General features: G+C 41.1%; 1 protein-coding gene across 4 annotated transcripts; it reads right to left on the bottom strand.

The window, feature by feature from the left end:
* Positions 1-36: 36 nt before the first annotated feature.
* On the bottom strand, positions 37-25,812 carry CAPN3 (calpain 3). 4 transcript variants are annotated; one of them, XM_003206475.4, is made up of 24 exons: positions 25,194-25,810; positions 19,251-19,320; positions 18,383-18,501; positions 17,177-17,310; positions 16,778-16,946; positions 16,001-16,141; positions 14,040-14,123; positions 13,521-13,606; positions 12,994-13,071; positions 12,404-12,564; positions 11,690-11,859; positions 11,057-11,068; positions 9,716-9,924; positions 8,995-9,031; positions 7,914-7,931; positions 6,814-6,915; positions 6,131-6,208; positions 5,404-5,461; positions 4,749-4,813; positions 3,686-3,754; positions 3,069-3,147; positions 2,541-2,657; positions 2,125-2,183; positions 37-2,009 (listed from the first exon to the last, which is right to left on the bottom strand). In XM_003206475.4, exons 1-24 carry the CDS (start codon positions 25,482-25,484, stop codon positions 1,983-1,985), a joined length of 2,433 nt encoding a protein of 810 aa, XP_003206523.1. In that variant the 5' UTR covers positions 25,485-25,810; the 3' UTR covers positions 37-1,982. The 4 variants fall into 4 exon arrangements, with proteins under 4 accessions (XP_003206523.1, XP_010709749.1, XP_019471127.1 ...); XM_010711447.3 differs by lacking the exon at positions 7,914-7,931 and having other exon boundaries at positions 25,194-25,811; XM_019615582.2 differs by lacking the exons at positions 6,814-6,915; positions 7,914-7,931 and having other exon boundaries at positions 25,194-25,812.
* Between the last annotated feature and the right edge of the window lie 1,455 nt (positions 25,813-27,267).

The following is a 27,267-nucleotide window of genomic DNA, read 5'->3' as shown; positions in this document are numbered from 1 at the left end:
TCAATACAACATGACGTTCCCTTTGTGGCTGGATGAAGTCAGCCAGGCTGTTCTGGAACTGTGTATTTTAAGCTGCAGTGGCCAAGCTTCAGTGCTGACAGAGGGCTGTTGCAATTTTCTGCTTGCAGGGTGCAGGAATCTAAGATGTCATAGTTCAGCAGGAAAGATGGAAACCATCCACCCAACAGAAGCCTACAAGACAGTGCAGTGAGACAGCCTTGCTTCATGGCTTGTTGCAAAGGGAGGTTCTCTAGAACTGTTTGTTTTTCACTGATTGGGAGGTTTAGGGCCAGTTTTGATTGCCAGTCAAAAAATCCAGATCTTTTGACTGGTAGACTTTGTTTTTCTTTGAAGACCCCAACCAAGAGCATCTACCTTGTTTTTGTATGCAAAATAACAGCTTAGTGGAGATAACGCATGGCTGGAAACCAGGGCTCCCAGTATTCCAGTCATCATGAAACTTAAGTTGAGTTAAAACAAAAGCTGAGTTTAAAGGATAACATTACATAAACTATGATTTTCTTACTCTTTCAGAGGAAGTTACAGTGCAGGACAATAATACTAAGAACTTTATAGTCAAAAGATTTGTGTTTCTTAGTGATCTGTCAGTTTAAATGTATGAATTACCAGAATAATGTTGGGTAGATGCCAAGATTTGTTTCTGTAGTTTTGCTTTACTAGCAAATTTACTAGCAGATTGCTTGCTTTCTGCTGCTGCTTTTTAGCCCTGTCATCCTCTTTGCCTTGTGACCACATGTATGAGACAGTGGCTTTCCTCTCAGAAGAACTTCTCCTGATAAAGTCTGGCCTTCGTGCTCTCTCTGTGCACATGCTGTTTTTCTGTCTGTTTTTGTGCTGATCACTGATTGACCAATTCTGAAAGCCCATCAAGCTCACACGTTTTACAGTGCATTCGAAGTAAACCAGTAAGTGTCTGAGGTCTTAAGCTGATTTCATGCTTGTGATAAAACTACACCAGCTGATGTAGCTCCAGAAGAATGATGGGACAGTGCTCAGGACTCTGCCTGTGTTGGGGTCTGGGCAGTTCTGAGATGAAAACAGAACCCAGAAACTGTTAGTTAAGAAAAATAGGACCCTGAAGACATTTAAGTGTATGTGTGTAGTTAATATATATTTGTACATGTACAGTTAATATATACTTCATATATTTTTTACTTCATATATTTTTTCTTCCTTGAACTGCTTCCTTGAAAGTGGAAAACAGCTTTCTCAATGTTACAGAAAATAGGGTTACAATTTAAAAAACAAAACAAAAACAACAACAACAACAAAACACTCTAAAACCATCCTAAGTCTAAGTATGGTAGCATGGAGATACTAAAAATGAGAGCAAGTAGCTTGGTTCTGCTGCTTCTACTGAGGCATCAGAGCAAGGCATACTCAGACACAGTCGTCTACTGTGCCTGGTGCCCACTTTCTCACCACAGCAGAGAATCAACCCACGAAGCTACAGCTGTAATGACATATGTGATCATGACTCATTAATGTAATCAGCACAATCTCAGTGCTCAGTCAACAGTATGAAAAGGCTGAAATGATAGTAGCAACATCAGAACAGAGTTAATGACTAATTATAAGGCAGTAGGAGATACCTCTGACTTACACAGTTCAGATGCAGACCCAACTTTGCCTGATCTGTACTGACTATAGGGATGGCACTTCCAATTGTCAGTATAAACAGAGTTACGGTGTGTGCTCTGTATCTTTAACATGCAGGAAATCCTAAATGCAGTCATCAATAAATTAATCCTCATGGTTGAATGTAAACGTCCTGGAGATATTACAGAAGTAGGTACAGGAAGTAAGCACTGCTTTGCTTGCTGCAGCCTGGTTGTCTCTTCATTCTTTCACACACGTTTTATCTTGGTGAGCAAAGCACGTATCTTGCAAAATGCTTGTTTGTAATTGGGGATCGATGGAGTTCATTACTTAAAACAGCAATCTGGAGCAGGTCCTTGATGTTAGGCGTACATGGTGAGCTGCAGCCACTAAGGAAGAGAAGGAATTAAAGATCAAGCCAACTTGAATGCGTGAGACAGTGCTGGGAATTAATAATGCAGTACTGGGGTGTCGTGTTAGAAATACTGGCATAAAGCAGTTTACCTCCAGGACATTGAGTTTTATGATTCCATCTCCATCTTTATCGAAGGCATGGAATGCCCCTAAATCAATGACAGAAAAATACACGGGATAAATTATTGTGCAAGCAAAGTGTATGGACGATTCCATGCAGCAAACCAAATCGTGTTCCCACTGTGTTATCCAAACTTGTTCACATTTACTTTTTTGGTCAGCAAGTATTTCAGCTATGCTTTTTCATAGCTAATATAAGGAGATACATAATGGCTTATTGTTTCTTGTGTTTGTACGGGATGGCTGTCGTAACTTAGCACACATCTTACGTTATTAAAATTATATGTAGGCAATACTGCTATGTATAATAAACTCTCCTTTAAATATCAGAGTATGTTTTGGGGCAGGAAAAGGGACAAGGCTGTAAAATGAAGGCAGCCACTCACTGAACATAGCATCCAGTCTCACAAAGCAGCAGATGAAGCTGTCAAAGTCGATGTTCATGTTCTTGTCAGCGTAGCGCATCGTGATGATGTCATAGAGCTGGTTGTTCAGCCGAAACCCTGCAGAGGGGCCAGAAACAGGTTTGATTGTTCCTTATACAACAATAAAGAATCCACGGCTTAAATGAGGGCACGTAGGTGATTTTGGTGGGTGACTGCATCATAAAAAGTTAACCTGCACACATCTGGGCTCCGTGACGCACATCTCGTGTGCTCTTAGTGCAGTTGCACAAACTCTGCTCAAATTAAAAGGGTAAAACTAGGCAAGAGTGAGTGCTGACTTCTTTGATTTTGATCATTTGTGAGACTCAGATATATATGAGAACCTCTGCTGGAGGAAAAAATAAAAAATAAAAATTTCTCTAGGGCCCCTCCTTAAAAGGCTGGGCTGTATTCCTGACCTCATCCTGTAATGCATCAACCAAAATAAGGTTTATTTGGCTGCTGGGCATTGGACACTGGGGGAATTACCTGCATCTTTGACTGCATTGCGCATCTCATAGCTGTTAATGGTTCCTGAATGGTCAGCATCGTAATGCTTGAAGATTTTCTGCAGAAAGGAAGTACACAGCAGAAATTAAAGCTTATACTTTTGTAGGACATGCCTGCTGATGTGAGTGCTACCCTGCAGCACCTGAATGCTTTGCCATTTGCCTTGTATCACTGTGGCTGCTGTGAGCAATCTGTGTTGTTCACGCACAGCTCCCCTCACTCCTGACGTGTGAGTTAGATCTGTGCTGTGAGAAGAAAAAACTCTTTCCCCCTGGAGACCCTCCTCATTTGACTTGAGTTTATGCTGTTAATCCTCTCTCTTAATTGCCCTAATTAAGTTAATTGCAGTGCCTGGCTCTATTTCCCATCCTCCTCCTCCATCTTGTGTGCCTCCCCCTTCTCAGAGGGATCTCCTCATATGAATGCTGTTGCTCTAGATGTTTGCTTAGGCTAAGAAAGGGATGAAGGAAGACGTTAGTCTTCATCTTAAAAACCAGTTTGCAATTCTGGGAGGTTTTTTGGTTGCAGGGTACATAATGAGGTCTGGTTTCCCTACACAAGCTTTTGCACTGTGGAGCTATGAAGAGCAGCACTACCTGCCAGCTTTTGATCTTGTCCCAGAGGTGTCGGAACTCATCAAAGTTGATTTTCCCTGAGCCATCTGTCTGTGATGCAAGCATTCAGGTAAAAAGCCCATTATTTTAAATGGAAAATTAATTATTTCTATAGATGAGGGGGGGGGGGGGTGGAGTGTGAAACCCAGCTCTTGAGCACTGAGAGAGGGCTGAATGGCACTGTAAAGTGTTTGTGAGTGCTTTGGTTATTAAGAGTGTTATTTTGTTTTGGGATTGTGAAGCATTATTTCTTTGCGTAGTAATAAACCACTAATACAGGCAGGAGACCTGCTCCTGGAGCTGTTATAACGTACATAAAGCAGGGTGTTTTAGTGGCTTTTTCCAAGTGCCCCCACTGGTGAAGTTCCCCGAAAAACTGCTTAAGACAAATGAGCTTTATGTTGGAGTGAAGCTTTTTCTGCCTTGCTGAAATGAATTGAGAATCAAGCAAAATGTTGACTAAAATAATTTACTGAACTGTGTTCAGCCTCCAGCCATTAAGGTTCCAGGCTGTAATTATAAGTTTGGTCTGGTCTGGTTTGAATGTTGCTTATGTTCCTCCAAAATCATATGTTATGGAAGCATATGGAAACATGTATGTTTTCCTACTCAGGTAGGAGTAGATGCTGTATTGGAGGTAATGCCACGTGACATCTTGCAGTGTGTTTTATTGTACTTGCTCTGAGACAGTTGCTATATGCTGAGTGCTAAGCACAAGGTGGAATGTGTAGAAAATGTAAAGATAAGAGACACTGAATTTGTTGGCAAGAACTGTAGTTCTGTTGAGATGACTTAAAGAAATGGTATTATACTTACTCCACAGTTCTGTGTTTTGAAATGTTTTCATCTGCCAGCTATGCTAACATTGAGATGACTGCAGTTAGTATGTGCCACCCTGGAATGCTGGGTTATCTGACAACAGCCTGTAACACACTGGTCTGTTTTCCTGCTTACTAAAAAACAATTTGTGTGTGTGTGGTCAGGGAGTAAAACTCAGGTGGAGCAGTGTGCTATCAGGCACTCCTCTTTCACTAGCAAAGGATACATCCATCAAAGCAATCATGCTGCGGCAGGATTCTAGTTCAAATCCTTCTGTCTTTAGGTCCTTATCTGAAATAAATGATACAAAACACCATGTAAGTCAGCAATAGCTTCTTCCTCTTAGGTAGGACTCTGAGTACTCAAAGTATAAGCCAAACTGACTTAATTCATCCCATGAGGTATAAGTGAGAAAAAATATCTGTAAAGGCTCTAAGTAACAGTATTGCTTGTGTATCATAGGTGAGTTATGACCTGCTATATATAATAATAAAAGCCTTTGAGAAACTCTAAATCAATTTCCAGTTAACTAAAGAAGCCTAAGGTTTGTAGGCTAAAAGAATTGCTAAATGGGAAGAAAGTTCTTCCCCTCTATTAGGATTTGTTTAAAGGGACTTTGCAGAAATATTTGCTAGAAATATTGTATTAACCTGTGTGGTGCTTCCAATGAATTTTTGCTCATTTCTGTATTATCCATACATGATCACTCATAGAGACCATCTCTATGAAAAGTTTTCTAGCTAAAGCCTGCAGAAGTGAAAGTAGAAAGTCTGTGAATTTGAAACTGTCAGTAATTTTGATAATGTTGCTCAGGGATGGAGGGGTATGTTACATCATAGCTGCCTTTATCTGGGATTACTGGAAAGCACATTCAAACTCACGTTTTTTAACAACATTGTTGAGAACATTCCTGAGTTCTTCAGCATTGATCTCCATGTCCTGGTGGGAAACATGGGGACGTTACAGTTAATTGCAACATTCCTTATTATGAAAATCATTATATGAATGGATATGCTAAAAGCATGAAGTCTCTGGTCACGTTTCATCATGGCGTGTGATCCAAAATAGAGAGCTTTCTATCTTTGTATAATCTTTCTTGAGGCCACAGCTACACCTTCAGCATGAAGCAAATCTAAAGTGATTGCATGGTATTTATTAAAAAAACATTTGGGAGAACAGGCAGTAATTCCAAGCCAAAGTATAAGCAAAGTGTGAAATTCTCTGCAACCCTTCTGCAGCCTCTTGATTTATGCAGTTTTGATTTGTTCTAATTTCTTTAGTTCAACGTGCAAACATGTCTGAATACCTACATGTATCCATGCATTACTGATTAAGACATCATTAATAGCTTCACATAGTAGTGATAGAAGTAAGAGCCCAAATTTAAATAAGGCTCCTTTGTACACAACGAAAATAAGTTGCATGTGCATTTGGACATAGCTGTGTGCTTAACTGAATTTCCATTTGATTTTGCTTAACTTCAGCTCCCAGAGGAAATTTGGTGAAGGAAAACTTAAGTTTTCCGTGTTTTGAATCTGTGAAGAAGTTGGATTAGGTGCTGCTGTGGCTTAGCTGCTCTGCAGAGGTAGGGATTGGTCGTGTACTCACATCCCCTGCAATCTGTCGGAAAATATTCCTGAACTGTGTTTCCTCTTCACTCTTCTCACGAGCTTTTGCTGAAGAACGCTGGAAAGACACAAGCAAAGAACACATGCAACGTTAGCTTTGCAGGAAAAAGAGGGGATCTGGGTGGTTCACCCCCTTCACACAAATAAGCCTCTTAGTGATAGTGGAACTCTTCAGAGGAACAAGTTATCCTCATGGGCTTCTCCCCTTTCTTTCATTAAATGCACTCCTTAGTGAACCTGCTGCATTGTTACCATCCCCTCATTGTTCTCATAAGTCTTGAAACAAATCTAAATGATTACTTTTACCAATGGATCTTTACATTCTGTTTTTGTTTTTTTTCATTTCAAAACACTGCAAAGGAGAAATTTGGAGCAGAAGAGAAAAGCATGCTCCATAGCTACCCTCTAGCCTAAGAATTTTTCAAATGGGTTCAGTGGCTTTAGAGTATTTTGCAGAGTGGGAGGCCCTGTTCTGGAGGCTGTAATACTGCATTAGATAGCCTTGCTGTTATCATTTCCATCTTTCTCAGACACATTTCAGAGTGTGAAACTGGTAAGCATCATAAGGATAGTCATTTGTCCTGTTCCTGTGCTCTCTCCAGCTGCCCTTTTAATGCTGGCCAGACCAAGCTTCAACCCCCGCCTTGCCAGTTACTGCAGAACCTTTTTCTCATCTACGTGGGTTTTTTCACCATCTTTGCCAGCATCTTCATCTGTTGTCAGCTCCTTGTTGCTGTTTGCTCTGTCAGAAACAAAGATGATAGGCTAGAAGAAGAAGGAAGAGAACAGAAGAGAAGTAGAAATTACACAAGAAATAGTGTTAGGGAAAGTATCTGGGGCCATCCATTCTGTGGCAAAGCACAGGCAGCCAGATCTGGGAATGGAAAATAAAAGAAAGGAGGAATTTCTCAGGTTACTACTATCCTCATGCTAAAAAAGAAATCTGCAGAGCTTGTGTAGGAGCTTGTTAATTACACGAGGCATGTGTTTGTTTTCTATTAATTGCTGAGGCATTCAACTGTAAGGAGATGCAAGCAGTTGCTCTGTTTTAGTATATTTAAAGCAAGGAAAACTGCTATCAGATGTGAATGTGTTATCCTGGAGAAATAACTGCAATTGACCAGTCTTTAGATTAAAGTGTTACATTTCCAAAGTCCTTGTAAGAAACAGAGATCATTCTTTTATGTTGTGCTCTGAGGAATGCAAATTAGAGTCAACCGCTCTCCTCTTCAAAATCTCTCCCTTGTGGGCCTTTTTGAAGCCTCCCTCTGGCTGATAATTTTCCTTGTAACTTCAGAGTTTCTTTTGTTTGCTAACTGTATTGCGTAGAATGAAAAGGGTGATCCTGGACTCTGGTGAGCAGAAATTGCAGGAAGGAGGAGTAGCTGCATTGGGCAATGGAGGGCATGTGTCTGGAGGAGGGGAGATTCTCACTGGGAAAGGTTCAGGATGCCTGTGGAGGGTCAGGTAGGCAAAATACTAAAGGATCAAGCTCATAAAACTGAAAGGTTTATGCCTTTGCCATCCACTTAAGAAAGAGAAATATCTGATGCTATAGCTGTACTTCGTTGGATTTTTGTATAGGAGGACAAAATCTTTGCTGCCTGAAAATGGTCTCTTGTCTCCAGTTCTCTTTATTAACTAGATCAGCTTCCAGAAGCACAGAAATCACTAATGGTAGCAAGCAACTGCTTTTGTTCATTTGTTGTTCATTGCACATGCATCTTGCCTTTTGACACTCAGCATGTTGCACAGGTACCCACCTTGCCTTTTTTCTTCTTCTATAGAAACAGAAACAAAATAAGAATAATGTGTTTTTAAAAAGAATTATGGATTGTACCAGGTCACATTGTTAAATAGCAATGTTTAATTTTTTTCTTTCACTTTCTCAAATTTGTTTTTCCCATTCCTGTAGTCATACTTCCTTTCTTCAATTTTATATATTCACGTAATTTCAAATCTACAAAAAAAAAAAAAAAAAGGGGGGGGGGAGTTGACAGGGGGAATGCAGCCATGAAGAAACTGTATGTTAAAATTGCAGAAGCCTTATCAAATTGCCAGTCCATCTAATCTGGGGCTTTGTCTGCTTGAATAAAATCTGTTCTCTCTAACTACTCCTTTTATTTTCCCCAACTAATCAGTGCAGTGTAGATTGGATTCCTGTGCCTATATATCCATGCTTTTTGGAGTGGCAATTAAATTCCATCAGTTCGGGGTAGAAATTTTGGTATCACGATAACCAACGGAAGGGGAAGGCTTCTGAACAAGGTTTGATGGAGCTCAGTTCTGTGCAAGAGCATTGTGTTTCTTTCAATACTGAGTGTATTGTATGCTCCAATTTATTCCCACACAGATGTGGTATGCTCCGATTTATTTCCATACAGATGTGTAAAACCCCAGGCTAAAGAGTTAGTTTGTCATGAATGCTAATTTGAGTCACAATACTATTAGAATCCTTTTTCAGAAAGTTCATACTTCAAAATAAGGCACTCTTTTCCTTAATTAGATGAGCTGCCAGGCTTACAAACAAAAAACACCCCAAAGGATGGAGCTAGGCCTCCACCAGAGCATGAATACTCTCAACTGATGGAGGCAAAGGCAATGCTTGGCATGAGGCTTCTTTATGCGAAGAACAAGTTTCAAACCTGGCAAAAAATTCTGGTCTGTCCAAACCAGAAAGTAGCATATATAAATTCAAGTGTTAATAGGAATATCTTGATGAGAAATCAAAAATTTGTTAGAGGAGCTGTCATGTGGCTGCAAATGGTTTCCTGCTATGGGTTTCCCTAAGTGTGACACTCCTCCGCTCTGTTCCCACACAGAAGAGGACAGTATGGTACTCACCGATGGGCGATCTGCCTCAATCATGTTTTCAACTTCCCTAGAAGAAAGCAGAAAGTAAGTAAATCAGGAAGGAGTCTGTTTCCAACACTGTTTATGTGGTTTGTAAGCAGGCAGTGGTGGCTTCCAGGCATTACAGCTCAGACTCTGGATGTAGTTTTTCTGAGTTTGAGCTGAGCAGCCTGAGTACTGCTTCCAAGAAGACTGCTGCTGGCTTTATTATTCTTATAGTCTTGGCATCACTAAATCTTGACGGGGGAGCAAACCAGAAGTATTTTGGCCTTAGCAAAGAGATACCAGTTGCAGTTTGAGCTTTGGGAAGCTGCTTAAAGAGCAGGATGGAAAAGAAATAATGCCTATTTCTGGATTTTGTTCATGACCAAAATTAGATCTGTCTCAGTGGTCTATCTGGCAAAAACTTCCATATGGGATATAGCAGTGGCATATAGCATTAAATAACAAACTTGTTGGTTTTCATTATAAGGACAGCAGAAATTATGTTCACAAAGGATATCCTGCCAGCCATCTCCAGAGTCTCCAATGGAAATTCAAAACAGGTTTTTGTTAAACTACAAGGTAATACTGGGGATATGAGTTTGCATCTTGGAGTACCTAACGGGATTAAGAAAATTAAGAATAGAGTGTTGCAAGCAGGGAACACAACTATAACAGAGTAGTGAGCTCAGTTCCCCCTTTCGAGCCAGATGAAATATCTGTAACTTACTCTGAAAGACTTCTTTTCTCTGAGAAAACCCTCAGGATGAATTCTCCCTCCTGGTGGGGTTCGTATGTGGATGGGATGATAACATACTCGCTGGGAGGCAGCCGGAAGCGCTCAGAGATTTCTCGCATGTTTATATAGGTCTTACTTCTAGCTTTGGAAGCATTGTAGAGGAAAAAATCCTTTTGCAAGTGGTGCTTAGTACCGTGCATCTGCAGAACAATGGAGTCAATTGATCTTCAAGGAAGTCTTACCTGTTCCCCAGGTGACTTGTCATGCAGGCAGCAGTGGGACTGAAAACACAAATGAAGCAGTGGCAGCTTAGCAAGCAGGGATTTGATGCGGGTTGCTATCTTGTTACCAGTTACAGAGTCTGTCATATTTATAAACTGCTGCTAGCTGGGTTTAGTTGACTTCTGAGAGCTGCCCAACATCCCACATGGAGACTGCTGGCTGGTTGTTCTGCTGCATCTATGATTTTATCTGTGTTGTTGGATGCGAATGGCATGTAACCAAAGTTCAGTTACTTTCTTTGAAGGTGGCATGCTAAGAAATGGTATATGCAGGCTCCTATGTACTGCATGGTACATGGTGAAGGTGTTTTCAGTGGTAACTTACCTGGAGAAATATGAATTCTGTATCTACCAAAGAGACACTGCATTCATTTAAATATGAAAAATAAGTGAATGACTGTGGGCTAAGAACAAGTGCTTGCAGTTGCTTTCTACAGAAATAACTGTCTGTAAAACACAACAATTCAGATGGTCATCTTTACATTCTCCAGTGAATGCTTTTATGTGAACTCACTTGCAAACTCATGGTACCAGTGATTCAGCTATTGGCAGGCTCAGAAAAATTCAATCTGTGTACTTCTAATATGTTTTCTTCATTGGCTGAAAATAGCATTTGTTAACAAACAAACAAAGAAGTCTGATGCTGTAGAGCAAACTCTAGGACTGCAGGATATAAGCTGCTGGCATTTTTTGCAGGAGGAAACAGAAGTGCTTTAAGGGGTCTTCTTTGTGGGATGTGGTACTTAAGTGCTAGCTGACACTTCTTCCTGTAGTCCAGGTTCACTACGGGACAGTGAAAGCAGTGGCCAGCTCACATGAAGAACAGAAAAGGACTGAATGCAGGTAAAACAGAGTACAAGTGAAAAAGAATTTAAAATGACTCAGAAAATGTTATTAAACACTCAAAGCATAATAGTTAGCAGGTCTTCTGCTAACGTCCCTGAAAACAAACTTGAATGGACAGTTTCCCACTGACTTACAGACAGGAGCAACAGTGACACTAGCTGTGAGCATACATCAAGTTGTCAGTCTGTCCCAATTCAGCTCATACCTCTTTGGGTACCTTAGGGAGTAACAAAGAGAAAAAACAGAAGTTCTAGGTGAGTCTACTTGCTTATAAATCTAACAGAAGGGATTTCTGATGTTGCAGCTAGTGCTAGTCATTAAATTACCTCAATTGATGTAAGTTTTCTAAGAAAATTCCCCCTTCCTTTCCAGATTTCTTGTGACCTACACAAGATCCATTGAGATTTGAACCAAATATTTTTGTGAAAAGGACTGAGTCAATTGACTTCTACCTGAAGTCACTAGAGGGACAGAGGATGATCATTACTTTTTGTCTTGACTTTTTCCCTTTTACGTGGTTCTGCCAATTAGATGTTTAGTTTCAGCATGGATTAAGGAAGTGTGGAGACTGAAGGAGATAGGGGGAAGAATATGCTAAAATCTGACATAATAGGTTTTTATGGTGATTCTAAGTGCGTTACTTACAGGTATAAACTCTGAGGTTACTGTGGGCTAAATGGTACTAAAGCTTTGAATTTTTTTCCTCTCTTCCACATTTCCTTGCAAAGGAGAAACTGCAATTCATGTAGTCAGGATGAACAGTTCAATGACTCCCTTGGTAAACATGTACTGTAAGGGCTGGGAACCTGGCATTAAGAACTAAGTCTAGAACTGGTACCTCATAGATGGCAAAGCCAATAGTGTAGAGGTTGGCTCCCAGCTTGCGTTCTTTCCTCCTGTTTTTCTGCATCAGTGCTACCAGGAAGCTGCAGATAACCTCTTCATCTTCGGGATCATCATCTTCCTCTAGGAGCTTCAAGCGATACTGGGGATTGGTCCAAAATGTATCTGTGAAATGTCACCCAAAGCAAACATAAAAATCTTCAGTTTTCTAGCAATACGTTTGACCAAAGAGAACTTTCACTATTCCCTGTCTGTAGTTCCTAGGGAAAGGATAAAGCTGGGCTTTTATTTTTATACATATAATGTGTATATTTTAATGTGTTTGGGGGGGCTATATAGTTCTAATAACTGTGCAGCAAAGGATTTAAAGTGAAGAACTAGCATTGGTTAAACTTTCAGAGAACCTAAACGTGGCAGAACTTATCAGAGAATTTCCAAAGTTAAATCTAACTGATAGAGTGACATTGATATTTCTTACCTGCAATGCAAAGTATTCAAACAAGAATTTATCTTTACCAGGTTTGTCTTTTGGGCTTATGAAGCACTGTCACAAACATAGTGACAGGAGATAACTAGATAGAAAATCATGTGACTCATCATCAAAGCCTTCCTGTGGCTGAGCATTGATCAAGCTGTAGTGTGATTTAGCTTATGGGATGTGTATAGCCCCCCATCAGAGAGGTGGTATCTCTTAAGATTCATTGCTCACCTGGATAATTGCGGCACCCTCCAGCTGAGCAGCCTCTCACCCAGCGTCCTTCATTGACTGACACAGTCCAGGTCTGAAGCTTATCAGCTTCTAGAGTATCAGGTGTGAGGTTACAGATCTCAAGTTTTGTGAAATGCCTCATGAAATCTTCAAATGATATCCTGGAAGAATTGAAAGGAAGCTGAATTTGCATGGTAGGTAGTTGTCTGAAAGATATACTGTTACTAAAGAGGTAATGGAGAGTGACCCATATTACTGCTTCTACTACTACAAGTTTGCTATGGGAGCTCCGATTTCCCAATGCGTTTGGCCTATTGGTCAATTAACACAGGTACAGCTCCAAACTAGGGAACACTGGAGTGAGGGGACAGATCATAAGAAAGGGGATGGAGAGCTTGTGAAGTATGGGATAATAAGATGGGCTGTGGGACTCAATATACCCTGGTGGGAGAGTGAAGGGATTGCAGAGCAAGGCTTGTTGGGGAACATGAAGGAATTAATATCATTGTTTTAGCATGTTTAAGTCGTGCAGTGTGACCCATAGCTGCATATCTCCTATAGAAGCACAATTTTTTTGACAGATAATTCACCAGAATTCCCCATCTTCCAAAATCTTGTGTTGCAGACGGATTTTCTCTTCTTCTTTAATGAAGTTCCACTCTTCTGATCTGCAAAAGTGTAAACAAGCTACATTACATTTTGCAATACCCAATTTTTATTTGTATTCCTGTTCTTTACTGTAGGCCTCATAGTGAGGAAAGTCAAGCACTGTCATTCTACATTCAGAAAAAATGTTCCTTTGTCATTTTTGCAACTATTTGTTCTCAATGTTTCCATCTCCATACTTCAAATGGAGAAGAAGTTGTCCTGCTTCACTCTTCCTTCCCTTCAGACTTCCTGTTAGAAACTCTCAGAAATAAAAAATAAATGTGTTTATTTTGTTTAGCTTAAAGACAGAAATGCTTGCAAACTGTCATTGATGGAGTACCTACTGAAGTATCTCTTAGCAAAACCTGATACCTCATTGTTAAATGTTAGGGCCATAAACAAGGTGCAAAAGGAAATACAGCTGCAATTCATATTTTTTTCCAAATCAAATGAAGCTCTTTGCACTCACTTATCGCTCCAAGGTCCATTCCACTCCACCTGTCCCCACGGGTTTCTCAGCCTTATCAGACGGATCTTTTCCCCTTTAAATGTTGTCTAATTGAAAGAGAAGGCAAGAAGAATCAGTTGAATTATTTTGTGAGAAATAGGCTTAGAATGGAAATGTTCTGTCAGTCACATCACTGATACCACCTCCCTAAGTGACAGTGCTTTCCAGGGCCATCACTCAGCCTCACCTGCCCTGAATGAGTGTAGGAAGGCTGTAAGACCAAAAGGCAGCCAGCTGTGGCCACCTTTGCCCATGTAGATCATGGAGGAACATCCATTCACACAGAAGGACAAATCTTGGACTGACTGGTTTCTCTATGAAGCTGTACTTTATTTGAAAACAAAATTTCTTTCCTTTATTTTGTAATTTGTATCTTTCCCCCCTCTTTTGTCCCCCTGTACACAGCTCTGCTGCCATGCATCATGCTGAGCCAGTCTAGACCAAAAGACCCCACAGCAGTAGGCAAAAGACTGTACTTACCTCTTCCACGGCTGTAACAGAGTATGCGTGACCTTTGACCAGTCCACAAGACATCCGAGTTTCATACTGCATTGGCATTATAGTCTGTTAGACACAGGATAAAAATACAGAAAAGGCATGTGAAGATCAACCAGCAGCTCTAAGGCAGAAGAGAGGATGACACTGTTCGGGAGACTTTTTTAAATCTTGTTTTCATCTTCTATCAAGATGACCAAACTTAGTATCCAGAGAATATCACTGATTAGAAAGGAGTGAAGAATTAATTAATGGAGCAAAATATTAATAATATTCATTGTGAAGGACATTTTGTGATATACTCTTTCCCTTTCTGTAGTTTGCTGCTGCTTGCACTCAGAACATGCTAGTGTATAGCATGCTTAATCAAAATAATTAATTTTTCCATGAATAGAACTTTCAGCCATTTCTAGGATAGAATACTATTGTATGACTCAGTAAGATTTTGCGGATAAAACTGGAAACACAAGAGCAGCTCAACACCTATTAGAACACTTTCTTTATGCGCTGCTGCAATCTCATCATGACCCAATTTCATATGCTGTTCCTACTAACATTATAATTAAAATGTATTTCTTGTAGATACGGAGACTTTATTTCATAATCCCTAAGACGATAATGTTTTTCACCTGACACACAGGAAATATATAGTTTTCTCCAGCAGATACAACTACATTTGCTATCTTGATAATCAGCTGCTACTATGCACTTTTATTTATCCGGAAGTTGAAGAACTGAGAGTAAGAAGTCAGGTTTACATAGCCTGCTGTGCTTGTAGGGAAAATCTTGGAGAATGGTGGGAAAGGAGGACTACGCAAAGTGCAGGTGGACCACGTGTGAAATTTCTCCCCTTGTTATGTTTGTCACTGAGAAAAGACTGCAAGGCTCCGCTGGTAACTCTTCCATCTGTTTTGACAAATCTGAGGACGTGAGAAAGTCAGTGCTGGAAATGGAGAATTAGTAAGGTCACACAGCTACATTCTCAGCTTCCACAGGGAGGAATCTCATCCAAGTATTTCCTGGCTGTCACAATTATTTTCCATGATTTCCCTTCTGCTCTTGTTTCTTTTATCTTATTCCAGTTTCCATGTTTTTTCTGCCGATTGCCTCATATCTATTTTCTTTTTTTTTCCTATTTTATCCTCATATTAGTATTATTATTTAGCAGAACCTCTTTCTCTCTTTTCTACTTAAGAATATTATCTTATGCTGCGAGTTCCCTGGCCCGCTTCTCTGGAGTGCTTCTGTGGCATGTCCTGTCTGCTTCTTTCCATTGAGAGTCATACATTTTTCTGGTGATGGCTCAGAAGTGTAACAACGAGCAGTAAAACAGCAGCAACTATAGGAAGAGTTCTGTAATGTTCTACTAGTTATTCATCAGTAATGTCAGCAACTGAGGGAAGTTCCCCCTGAAAACACGGGTGATTTGGAAAGTCATGCTTGCATACTGGGCTTTCCCAAAGAATTACACCATTTCAGTCATTCAGGAAGTCTAAATAGGGGTGTCTGAAGAGGAAAAATTGACTGCTTCTCCTGCAGGAGAGAGTTTGCACAGTGAAATGTTTTAGGTGATATGTTTTTTCAGTGGTGGGTTGGCATTTTTATTTTTATTTTTATTTTTTTTTCTCCTCTGTAAAGAGAGAGAATTAGTTTCTTCCACTGAAACACAGCTCCCTAAAAAGTAAGGTATGACAACTGCCTAGTAGTAAGAAAAGGACAGCAATGTGTCCATATACAGATTTGGAAGATTTAAGTTTGTAAGTTTTATGGTTTTGTGTGTTTGAAAGAATTGAAGTCCTTTAACGTGACCATCAAATAGCATTCAGAAGAGCGGATCTTTAGTGTTGGGATAATTAAGTGAAGAAAAAGAAGAATTTAAAAACATAGGTGATGTGTTCTGGCTGTAAATAAAAGTGCTGTGAAATTGCTTCTGTTGATGTACGGACCCAGGCTGGCCTTTCATCTGTCCCCTGGTGGTCCACAGTGGGGTGAGTCATCTGCGCATTTTCTAGATTCTTCACCATTCGAGCAATCATTTCTCCAATGTCACTTCGAGGAGCTGCTCCATAGGAAAAGCCTAGGTTATCCTGGTAGAGAATGGAAGAAAAATTGTGTGCAGAAATAGGAGATGTGGAAAGAAAAGAAACTATACAAAAAAATAAGTTGTGAAAAATGGCCTAGATAACTTCTCTACTTCCTCATTACTTGCTAGATTGTCCACAGTTCTCTATCCAGTTGTTTTCAGAGATCTGTTTTCACAGATATCACCAGTTGTTTTCCTGCTTTTACTGCAACTTCACAACTATTGAAACAGTGTTTTCTTACTTTCACTTTTAAATTAACCACAGTAAATTAAGATAACCTAAGGATATGCTGGGAATCAAATGGGTTAATTTCCTGGATATTTGCATACTGTTAGCATCTTTGACGCAAGGATTTGTATCTTAACAGAATTGTTGCACCTCACTGAGAGAAGGGTGCTGGTTTCACTGATCAGATCCCTTCCTTTCTTCCTCCTGCCTTCCTGTTCTGCTTCTGTCCATCTCCCCTTTGGTGCTTGCTGTTCTCTAATAGAAAGTGTCTAGAGGAGAGTGCCCTACCACCTGCAAATGAATGTTTGCTTATGTGGACTCAACTAAGTTGTTGCGAAAGTTGATACATGATTATAGGTGGAGATTTCTGCTGTTTCTTATGACTCATCTACAAAGTTCATATAGACTCACATCAATGGAGCTGGCCATGAGGGATCCTCTGGCAATGGCATGTTTCATGATTTTATAGATATCTTTAGGAGCATCCTTTATCTCATAGAACTCTGTCACTCCTCCAGTGAAGTCCTCCATCGCCTCTGTGGTGTTGCCTCCTTTCAAGGCTTCATAGGATCCATGGAGTCTTGGAAAAAGGGGAAAAAAAAAGAAGACTTCTAAATGAGTAACAAAAAAACCCTCCATCAAAACAAAAAACAGCAACTGTAGAAAATATGCTTTTATACCCAATTAGAATCTGTGGGAAAAGCTGATGTGCTGAGCTAATGTGCATATGACAAGTTCAGTACAACGCAGTTCAACTACCAACCCTCCAGCCCAAGAGAGTGTGGCATGGTGCAGCAGGCTGTGACTTACTTTGCATAGGCCTTTTCCAGGAGAGCACTCCAGAACTCATTCCGCTGGGAGGATTTGGTGAAGACCAGCTGGTTGTTGTATGTGGGTAGGCAGTCATCAATGATGACATCCACCCAGTCTCCATAGCGCCAAAACTGAATGAAGGCAAACAGAAAAACATCTGGGCTCACTGTGGGCAGGGAAGGGGAAGTCTGGCTGGAGAGCTGAGCTGAGGAAAGAGAAACACTGAACCGTTCTACATCTGTTAAAACTTCTCCCTTTTCTGTTTCACGGGGTCAGAGCTGAGCCATGGCAATCAGACTTATGCTGGCAGAAACTGCAGGTCCTGGTTTGGTATGGTTAGATGGTTTTGAGGTCTAACACTCCTAGGAGTCATTCCTGGGAGATTTTGAGCAAGTTGACTCTTTGCATGTGACTGTTCCACCAGTTCTATTCCTTTCTCCCTTTTCTTAATTCAGGCATTTCCAGCATATCCTTCAGAGCTAGATTACAATTGAAGTTGTAAATAACAATTCCTGCACAAAGTGTGAGATTGGTGGGATGGGATGGACACACAAATGCAGCTGTGCAAGGAGCCATGCTCTGGCTTACATTGTGATCAGATGCAGAGAGTCTGTATTCCTTCAGATTTACCTGGTGTTCCTCCAGCCACCTGAATTTTGGACAACTACAGGTAGAGGGCTGTGTCCTGCTTTATAATGTGCCAAAAAGCATGTCAGGGGAAAGGAGGCAGCCATGCTGAATTTACCTTGGCAATACATCTATCTTAAAGGAGGTGTTTTTAGAGAACCATGGGTAAGATGGACAGCAGTCAATCTCTTCTGAAAATCAGTTCTTCAGCAACTTATTTTTTACAGAGACCAGCTGCTTGTGGCCCTAAAAATAGATGCTCTTACCACCAGTATCTCTGTGCTAGCTGTAGTACTGCAGCTGAGCAGGAAGGCAAGACCAAGCACCTGTTGCTGTCTGTCACACACAGGCCATGCATCTGCAAATGCTTCATCAGTGGATTAATGTTCCCTAATTACCTTCCGTGACTGCCTTGCTGGAAGAGTTTGGGGTGAAGGAATTCAATCCTTCTTCCTTTCCTCCTGTTGCTCATGCTTTCACAGGGTGGAGGAAGAAAAGGGAGCAGTGTGCCAAGTGATGAGCCTTCTGTTGGGTGAATATAATTTCGTCTCCTTAATGCTAGATGAGGGGACTCACCTGGAAGTGAAAGATGCCAGCATAGTTCTGTATGAAGGACTGGTCATGAGGTATGACTCTGCAGAGCAGTTTTTTATTCAGTGTCAGGCAAGCAATGGCAGCCAGGAACCAGCAATCGCCTGTAAGCAAGCAGAAGCAGCAGGCAAAATGAGGGGAGAGAGCACCTAGAATCAAAGGGGAAAGTTAAGGTACTGGCAGGTACACTGATTTTCAATAGAGTGTGCCACGACCTTTCAGTAATGGGCTCTTCTCATTGTGTTCTGCGGTGCTTCAGCACTTCTTACTTATTGATGCTGTGGAAATGCTCATTGGCACCACTGTCTAAGCACACACCTGTCACAGGAGAAGCAATAAAACCATGGAAGGCATGGAAAAGCTGAGTGGAAAATGTCTCTACAAAGCAGTGCAGGTGAGTGCCATGTGGCTGACAGCCGCAGAGTTGTCACTTACACCTACGTAGCAGCTTTATATATCAAAGCAGCTTTGAATATCTGAGCTTAAGTTCTTCAACGTAGAGGTTATCCTTCAGTACAAGGCATACTTGGCTGAAGGCCTCCAGAAGTTTTAAAATAACGAGACTAAATATTTGAAAAAATACAACAGTATTTGGAGAAAGGCCAGGTCTTGCCAAATGGTGCTTTGCAACACTCGTGATATTAGTTCATGAAAAGCAAAGTGTTGTTTGCTCAAAGTTCCTCCCTAGATTGGTAGCAGGCAATCTCTTTGCTATAGGGAAGGAATCAGAAGATGTGTAGTGGTATTCTGAGAGAATTAAAACATCTCCTTGGAAGCAAATGAAAATTGAGAATTGAACTATGATGAGTTAAAAAAGTTTAAAATGTGTGGAGTGAATGTGACAATTTCATACCTAATTCTCCTTGGCAGATATCTGTTCTGTTGGCTCCGCCGATAATAAACCGTGGATTCTCACAAATTTCCTGAAAATAAAAGCAGATAGGTGAGCATGAAAACAAACAGTGCAATGCCTGACTTTCACAGAAATTAAAGCTGTTTAAAGACAACGTGTTTTTTTATATATTTTTTAATTTTTTTTTAGTTTTAATTTAATGTGAGACAGTTTGTGGATATCAAAATCTATTAGTTAGTTTTCAGCTGCAGATCTCTGCTGACAATGTGTTAGTGGATATAGGCTTTGGGCAGTGCAGGAGTTGCAGGAGGGAAACTATTCCTGTACTGACTGCACAAATGTTAAAATGAGGAAAACAGGGGAAAATATTTTTCCATACAATGAAAAAATATTATTGGAGGAGAGCAAACAGATGGAAAGAGTGTTTGAGAACTAGATTCAATTTTTTAATACTGACTCCAGGTTACAGGAATCCAACTTGCAACAACTAATATGCTGATGTATATATAAATAGAGCTGAAGACTGCATTTAAGCAGGAATGATCTCCAGTAATACTCTCTGAAACCTGTCCAGGGTCAGATATTTGATTCTCAGGAATAATGAAATATTGACTGAGTGATTTTATTCTTTTCCTCATGTTGCAGTATTTAACTGCCAATGCTGAATTGAGAAATGTAATACAGATATCATCTGTTTCTGAGGACAGGAATCTCTTTTGTCCTGCACTTGGGATAATATATTAGGTTTACCAGTAAGGACAGAAGGATGGGATGCTGTATGGGCATAAATTAAGGTATTGCTGTAGGGAATGAAAGACTATGTAGGAAGTACCAGTAAAAAGGAGACAGGACTATTACAATGTTTGCACAGAATCTTTTCCACATTGTATGGGGCTGCTGAATCACGGCCTGAACCTCTGATTGATCACCTGAGGCAAGCAATGAGTCAGCCACGGGAGCACAGGTGAAGGCAAATCACCTGTGCTGCAGGAAGGGGTGGAGCCTGGCTCCAACTCTCCTAGACCCATTTAAGAGCTGACTGCCAGTGGGGATGGATATCTTTGGAGATCCACTCCCTTGGAGTTCATCTCGCGAACCCAGGACAGGGTGAGTGACTTTCCCTCATTACTCCAATATAAATTATTATATATATATATATACACACACCATCTGTATATCCATTGATTATATACACATTCATTACATCTTTGGTTCCCAAATGGGACAAAGGGTATATATATATTTCCTATACCACATAAAATTTCCTATACCCAGTGGTATAGGAAAAACAAAGGAAGAATTAGGTACAACCTCTCATAGAGGGAAAAGATTAAAACAGAAGGTCTCTGCTTTACCCTACCCTATTCTATTCCTCACACTCAAATACTTGTGTTGGGAAGAAAAGATGTAATTTTTTGATCATCTATTGTGAGGGTAAGAAAAGAAAGATACTGCAAACTGAAGACAAATTTCCTAAGCAGTTGCAAATGGAGAAGAAGACACAGTCCAAGAACCCAGCCGGCAGGAAAATCATGGGGCTGGAGTAGAAAGAAGAAAGGGAAAACACCTGAAAATATCTTTTGTGAGTGGAACAATTGGCAGTACAGACAGCTGATACTAACTCTGCAGTCTGAAGATTTTCCAGTGTAATCAGGGTAGCCCTGGATTTTCCCAGACTCGGGTTTCAGGTCTGATAGCTTCGCTTGGCTTGAACTCACTTTTTGCTCCATTGCAGTAATCATCAGGGTTGCTTTGATATAACTGTTTGGATTAGTCACAGAGCCAAAAAGAGACCTGCTTCTGGCTTCCCAGAGCAATTGCCATATTATCCGTGAGCAAGAAAATGGAGGGATTGTCCCATTATTTCAGGCCTCAGTCAGCTGTCCCAAGGTCCAATTCTGTCAAAATAGCTGTTTGAGATACCTTCATGCTTTTCTCCACCACCAGCTTTTATGAAAACATTCTTCTTCACATTGCCTTGGTGTTCTCTAGAAGACTAGGTGTGAGATATTGGGTTTTGAGATTTTGTTTCTTCCTTTGCCATTACTGTGTTTTTAGCCTGACTCTGCTCTCACTGCAGACCTGGAGTACAGCATGTTGTCTTTTAGATTACATTATGCTTAAGTTTTCACAAATGCTAAATGTGCACTGATGATTAATTGCTATTCAGTCTGATTTATTGCATCTTGTGTTCATCTGCTTTGGAGGATGATCTGTATACAGAGAAATACGGAGGGGGGTTTCAATGTGTTCCGAGGCTAATGAGAAACACTGTCACCTGGTGTTTGAGACACCTGATCTTCCAGTGCTGCTGGCTGAGCAAGAGGTTGCTCTTCATCTCTGAGGTCATTACCATACAGAATGCTGACAGGCTGCACTTCATTGATACAGCGATTGGAGTGCCTTAGACTGCCTTAGTACTATTCACCGGACCTTTCCTGTCCTTTGAATTGATTCAGTTTTGGCTGCAGATTCATTACAAAGAAGCAGAGTGACTGTTACAGCAACAGAGACAGAATCCAAGGAAAAACCATCCATAGTGTATATGCTGCTTCCTGGACAGAGAGTACTTGCACATCCGTTGGAAAACACCAAGGCAGCACATGACTAAAAATGGCATTCGACCTTTGCTGCATCTTCATTAGCTTTTTTTTCTGTCAGGAAAAGCTCTGCAGTCAGCTTATGCTGTTGCAGCAAAAAGCATTTATTCCTTTAAGAACTGCTGGCATTCTGAGTAAATTCCCTAAACCAGTCCTATCAAGCAAAGGAAGTATTGTTCTGGCCTAAGAAGGTTTGTAGGCTCCTGCTTCCCCCTTGGCCCCTTGTGGTCCAGACTTTGTCTGTTACTGCATGGTGCAGGGCATTTAGCTAGTAGCTATTAGAGATCTCATCTTACAACAGGGAACCTATGCCTCCCTGTGACCTAATTAATGTAGCATTAGAAAGACTGTTTCAGAGGTCCTTGCCAGCACACTGGGCTGGTAAGTCCTGCTGCGTACTTCAGCAGCTGGGCCAGGCATGGTGCTGCGGCTTGCTCTGGCCATGCTTGGCTTTAGTCTGAGCTGCATGCCATGAGGGTGCATTCACATTGCAGCACAGCTGTCACTATATAGAATTACAGGGCCCTCCTCACCATCCCAGCAGCAGGCTTCACAGATGCCCTGCATGGCAGCCACCCTTTTGATGATGGCACTCCCTGTGTTCTCACTGCCACCGGGACCAGACGCAGCAGAGCAAGGGGTAGCTCCAGGGGTCTCATCCCTGCTGCATGATCTTGCCCTAATCCCAGAAGCAACAGCAGTGTTGGTACACCGTGCTCAGATATTAGTTCATACGTGCTGTTCAAGGATTGTCACTGCTACTAGTGCTTGGTCGTGGCATTTGGGAATGGCAGACATGTGCCCTTCAGTCTGACATTGTGATTCCTTGAAAAAGACTTCTGGAAAAACTTGCATTCAACAATCCTGTGTGAATTGGTGTCATAGCAAATAATGCTCATTCAGTAGCAGTATCACTCTTTCACTCCTATTATATTCTACATCAACCTCTTGGGCTGGGAGGAAAGAGCTCAGATACAAATGTGTGGCATGGCATGGCTAAGGCGACTCATAAAGCCAAAGGCGGTCAGGAACACATGGCTCCTTCCCCAGATCTCTATGTTAAACAAGATCCTACGGCATGTGGACCATTTGTTTATTCACTGTTTCTGGGGGTAAGTGACATACACAGGATACTACAGAGAAAGGATCTAGAACAAAGCCAGTATTACAATACTCTCTCAGAACTTCTGACCTTCTGCTATTTTATTTTCGTTCAGAATACATTCGCAAATTTGATTAAATTCAACATGAATTTCAAACTAGTTTGAAATTACCAATTTATAAAACCAATTTATAAGTTTGCAAACTAGCTGCTTTCTTTGCCAAAAAAAGTCATTCTAATTTAATAAGAACAGAAGTTGTCCAAATTGTTACAGCATTACAAAACATGGCTCATGTGGTTTATTCTTTATATTTGGTGCTTCACTGATTGCTTTAACCTCTTAACATTGTGGTCTTTACTACTGTATTACTACTTCATGTTCATTTAACTCTATGGTTTTTTGTAATATGGTTATCATGTCTATTCCCATGTGTAATACTATCAGACAAGTCCCACTATCAGTGATACATATCCTACAGTTTCAAAGCCTAATGAAGCAAAGCCTTGAGCCAATCTGAGATAAGCATCAACATACACAGGTCTCTTGCATCAGGTCACAAGAGCAATCTCCTTTTGCTGTCATGATGTGGATCTGTTATAAAAGAAGCAAGCACCATGTGTAACTCCCTCCCTCTTTGGGGACCTGCTGGGTACAGCAATGACCTCACAGTGTGGTTTTAAAACAAATATTTCATAACAGAAAGCATGGGCATTTCTACCAACAAGGCCCAGTGCACCTCAGGCAGGACAGCCCCTGTGTACTTGTCCTGCAGTGCACCAGGACTCAGCAGGCTCAGCCTTGTGCTATGCAGAGCTCCTGCATCTGCACCTGCGACTGGCACCACGGACAAGCCAGGTGCCTGAATGCTTGTGCTGAAGAACTAAGATAGCTTTAATTTTTGGTATTTAAGTTGTATTTTGAATCTTACGCAGCCTCAGGCATGTTGTAGTTATGTGAATAGATGAGAGCTCTCAAACTTCATTGGGCAGCCCAACTTTTCCAAAAGGAAGCTTCTCATTTACATGAGACAGAAGTGATGCTGTACCACATATTTTTAATGTTCTGATGCCTTTTCAGATGCACAGGTGCAGTTTGTTTGCCCCAGGATGCTAGCATGTATCCTCTATACCTCTTTACCACTTTCCTCTCTCTAGAAATACAGGAAATCCCCTCCCTTTCAGAAGATCGGCTTGTTTCCACATTTAGCTCGTTCACACATTTCCAGGAGCTGATGCAGCTGTGATGATGACGATGAAGGAGTGGGCTGCTCTCTGTCATGTGACAGCACGTATACACATGACACTACAGAGTCCTGTTTCTCTCCCATGATGTTGCTTGTTGCTGTTCTTTTATAGCTACACTCTAAAGCACTTGGTCTTCTGCTATTTACTTATGTTCCTCTAGCTAGTTTTATCTACTACCATTAACTTTGTTACTGAAGCATGGATTTTTGCACTGAAGATGTACTCTGAGGGAACCAGATAGCTCCCCAGAATCACATCCCTGTTGTAGGGCAGTGGCAAGGGGAAGCCCCAGAGCTCACTTACTGGAGGGCAACAGCTGCCAAGCAGGAATGATAGGGAAAAAGGAAAGATTGCCCTGTGGTAGGATGGGGAATTAGTTAGAAACTTACAAATTAGTCTTTCTTTCCCACAGGAAAGGTGGTGGCTGGCTGGGAATGGCCACAAGATACAAAAAGGAGAAAGAGGGTTGGTAGTCAGGAGTCTGTCCTCATAGCAATTGCAACACCCATACTCTTGGTAAGTGGGTAAGGAGTGTCATGAGTCAGCTAAACAACGTGAAGAACTAAGAACCAAGTAAAAGCATGTTTCAGAGCACAACCTGTTTTTTTTTTTCTGAGAGTACAAAAACAGCAGAATACTAAATAAAAGCTGTAAGTGAAGTAAGGTAGTGTTGAAAACCTAGTAATGTGTTGCAGAACAAGGGGGAGAAGTTTTCTTGGTTTGTTGCAAGTGAGAAAATTCCTAGCAAGTCATGGAAGAAAAAAATAAAATTCCATATTTCTGTTTCCACATACTTTCTTCCATCTCTTTTTATTGTTGTCACATTTTAGTCACTATATATACTTTCAGAGCTTCTACTGCCTAGCCAGCTATCTCCCAGGAAAGCTCTAATGAAATACACTGGCAACTTATTCCCTTCCCTCCTCCTTCTGCCCACTTTGCAAAAAAACACACATTCACAGAAAGCAGAAGGCACTCAGCAAACGTGTTACTTACACGTGGTCTCTTCCATTCAAATTTGATGGGAACTTTCTGGCTGTAGAAGAGGGAAGTCTCATTAGGTGGGAAATCAGGATCCTCATAGAGAATGTTTTTCTCCAGACACTTCTTGTGAAGCTCTTCATAGGTCTTTTCCTTTACTTTGATAATGGGCTGGTTGCGACTTATAATGGCAGAATAAATCCCTCCTGTGCCTCCCCCTGTACCTTCAGTTGTAGTACTGGTAGTGCTGGAAACTGAGCCGGCAGCTGTCTGCTGAGCCACCGCTGGATTTATGGCGGACGGCATGAGAAATGGCCTTACAGCAAGCGTTGAAAGAAAGCAGGATCTGCACACTGGAAGGAAATTTGAGAAAAGAGGAAGTTGCTGCTGCCCCTTTTTGTTGAAATCTCCTAGTTAAACTTGAAAGCGATACAATCCCATCTAGTTCAGTTCTCTGTGCATCTTCTCAAAGGGTGGTGTTTTTGCATAAGAAAGTGGAATGTATTCCTTGATGTAGAACAAGGTTCTCTATAGGCTAAGTCCTGTTCCTGAGTTGTTCTATCTACAGCATCCGTGTGTGCCGACCCAGTGTGTAGAAGTGCTGAGAAGAGACAAGCTTTAACCAGTGAAATCTAAAAATATCTACCAGCAAAGAGTGAGGGAGAGGGAAAATGATAGGGAGGGGGTTAGCGTGGGTGTCAGTCTGCTGTGAAGTTTGTGCCCAGGCCAGGAGCTGTGTGTGGGCTGACTCCTGGTGCACACAGCTCATCCCTTCCTTAAGCAGAGAAAAACAGTGACACTGGAAGCTGAGCTCCCCCTGGTCTGGGAACACATTTATGAAGTACACCTAGCCAATGTGCTAGTCCTGACACTCCTTATGAATTGTTTTACTTGTTGCTTCTGCCCTTTGTTACACATAAAGTGTATTTTACAGAGCCAGTTATCTGAAGAGACAGCCCTAACAAAAAGGTAATATTATTTGATGCTATTGAGGTCAGTTCAACACCTCTCAAATGGGGGCTGGATTCTTCAGGCTACCTCAGAGGGAGCAGCTGGTCAGGGCTGAGATTCATTTGCCATACCTGTTTTCCACGTAGAAAAGGCACCTTTTCATTTGGGGCAGTGAAGTTTCTTAGGGGCCCAGTGCAGAAATTGGGACATTCTGTGTGTGTTAGGATATACTAATCTTAGGCAAAATGTCTGACTTAGCACATTTATTCCCAGGGAAAAAATCAGTTTCTGTGAAAGAAAGTCAAGTTGCCTTTATTTATACACATTGCTCTTCTCTCTTCTCCCAACGTTCCTTAAAAACTGACAGTGCCTGTATGTCAAGAAAAGCCCTCTAAACCTTGATGGTCTTTGATTGGGAAGTCTGAAATCACAAGGTGACATCAATGCTATTTTTGTCTAACGACACTGGTATCTGGACTCTGGCTGACCTTCTGCTCTAGTACTATGCTATGCTGCCAAAGCACTGATTCTTTTTTCTCAGCTATTTCCTTGGTTTACTGGCTTCAAATTGAGTACAGATAAGTCTACAGCTCATTGTTTCCCTTTCAAAACTTCACTAGGGCAACTTCTGAAGAAGGTAATATAGTTAACAAGCTTGACCAACCTCTAGTACTCTAACCCTCGTCCCTAAATGGTGGCCTAAATCATTTTGATCATGAACAGAAGCTTCTTGAACAAACAGGGCATTCAGAAAGGACTGATTTAACTGTATGTGGAAATAGGAATGCAGTTGCTTCAGGATGGGCTGTCCAGCTGCGGAATTGATTACTTCCTCATTACACTCAGATGCGAGGATTGCAAGTCTCGCATTTGACGTGGCTTTGCATGACAGCTTGGCAGAGATATGCGTCACTCTTTCCAGGATATTACAAGTGCAGTGCAAATGGTGAAACACAAGGTTCTCACACTTCACAACTTCAGAAAGAAATGTCCATTATGTAGCCTGGGCATATGTTTGTTTTTTTTTTTGTTTCGTTTTCTCCCTTCTTGATCAATACAAACATTCATCTATACAAAGAGCTCTACTATGGAAAGAAAGATAGTAGTAGTGGAGAATGTGATACTTGACAAAAGTCCC

Source organism: Meleagris gallopavo, chromosome 5 (assembly GCF_000146605.3).
Source record: "Meleagris gallopavo isolate NT-WF06-2002-E0010 breed Aviagen turkey brand Nicholas breeding stock chromosome 5, Turkey_5.1, whole genome shotgun sequence".
In the NCBI taxonomy this organism is placed as follows: domain Eukaryota; kingdom Metazoa; phylum Chordata; class Aves; order Galliformes; family Phasianidae; genus Meleagris; species Meleagris gallopavo.
The sequence above is the reverse complement of the archived record's forward strand: the minus strand, read 5'-3'. Positions and strand labels throughout refer to the sequence as shown.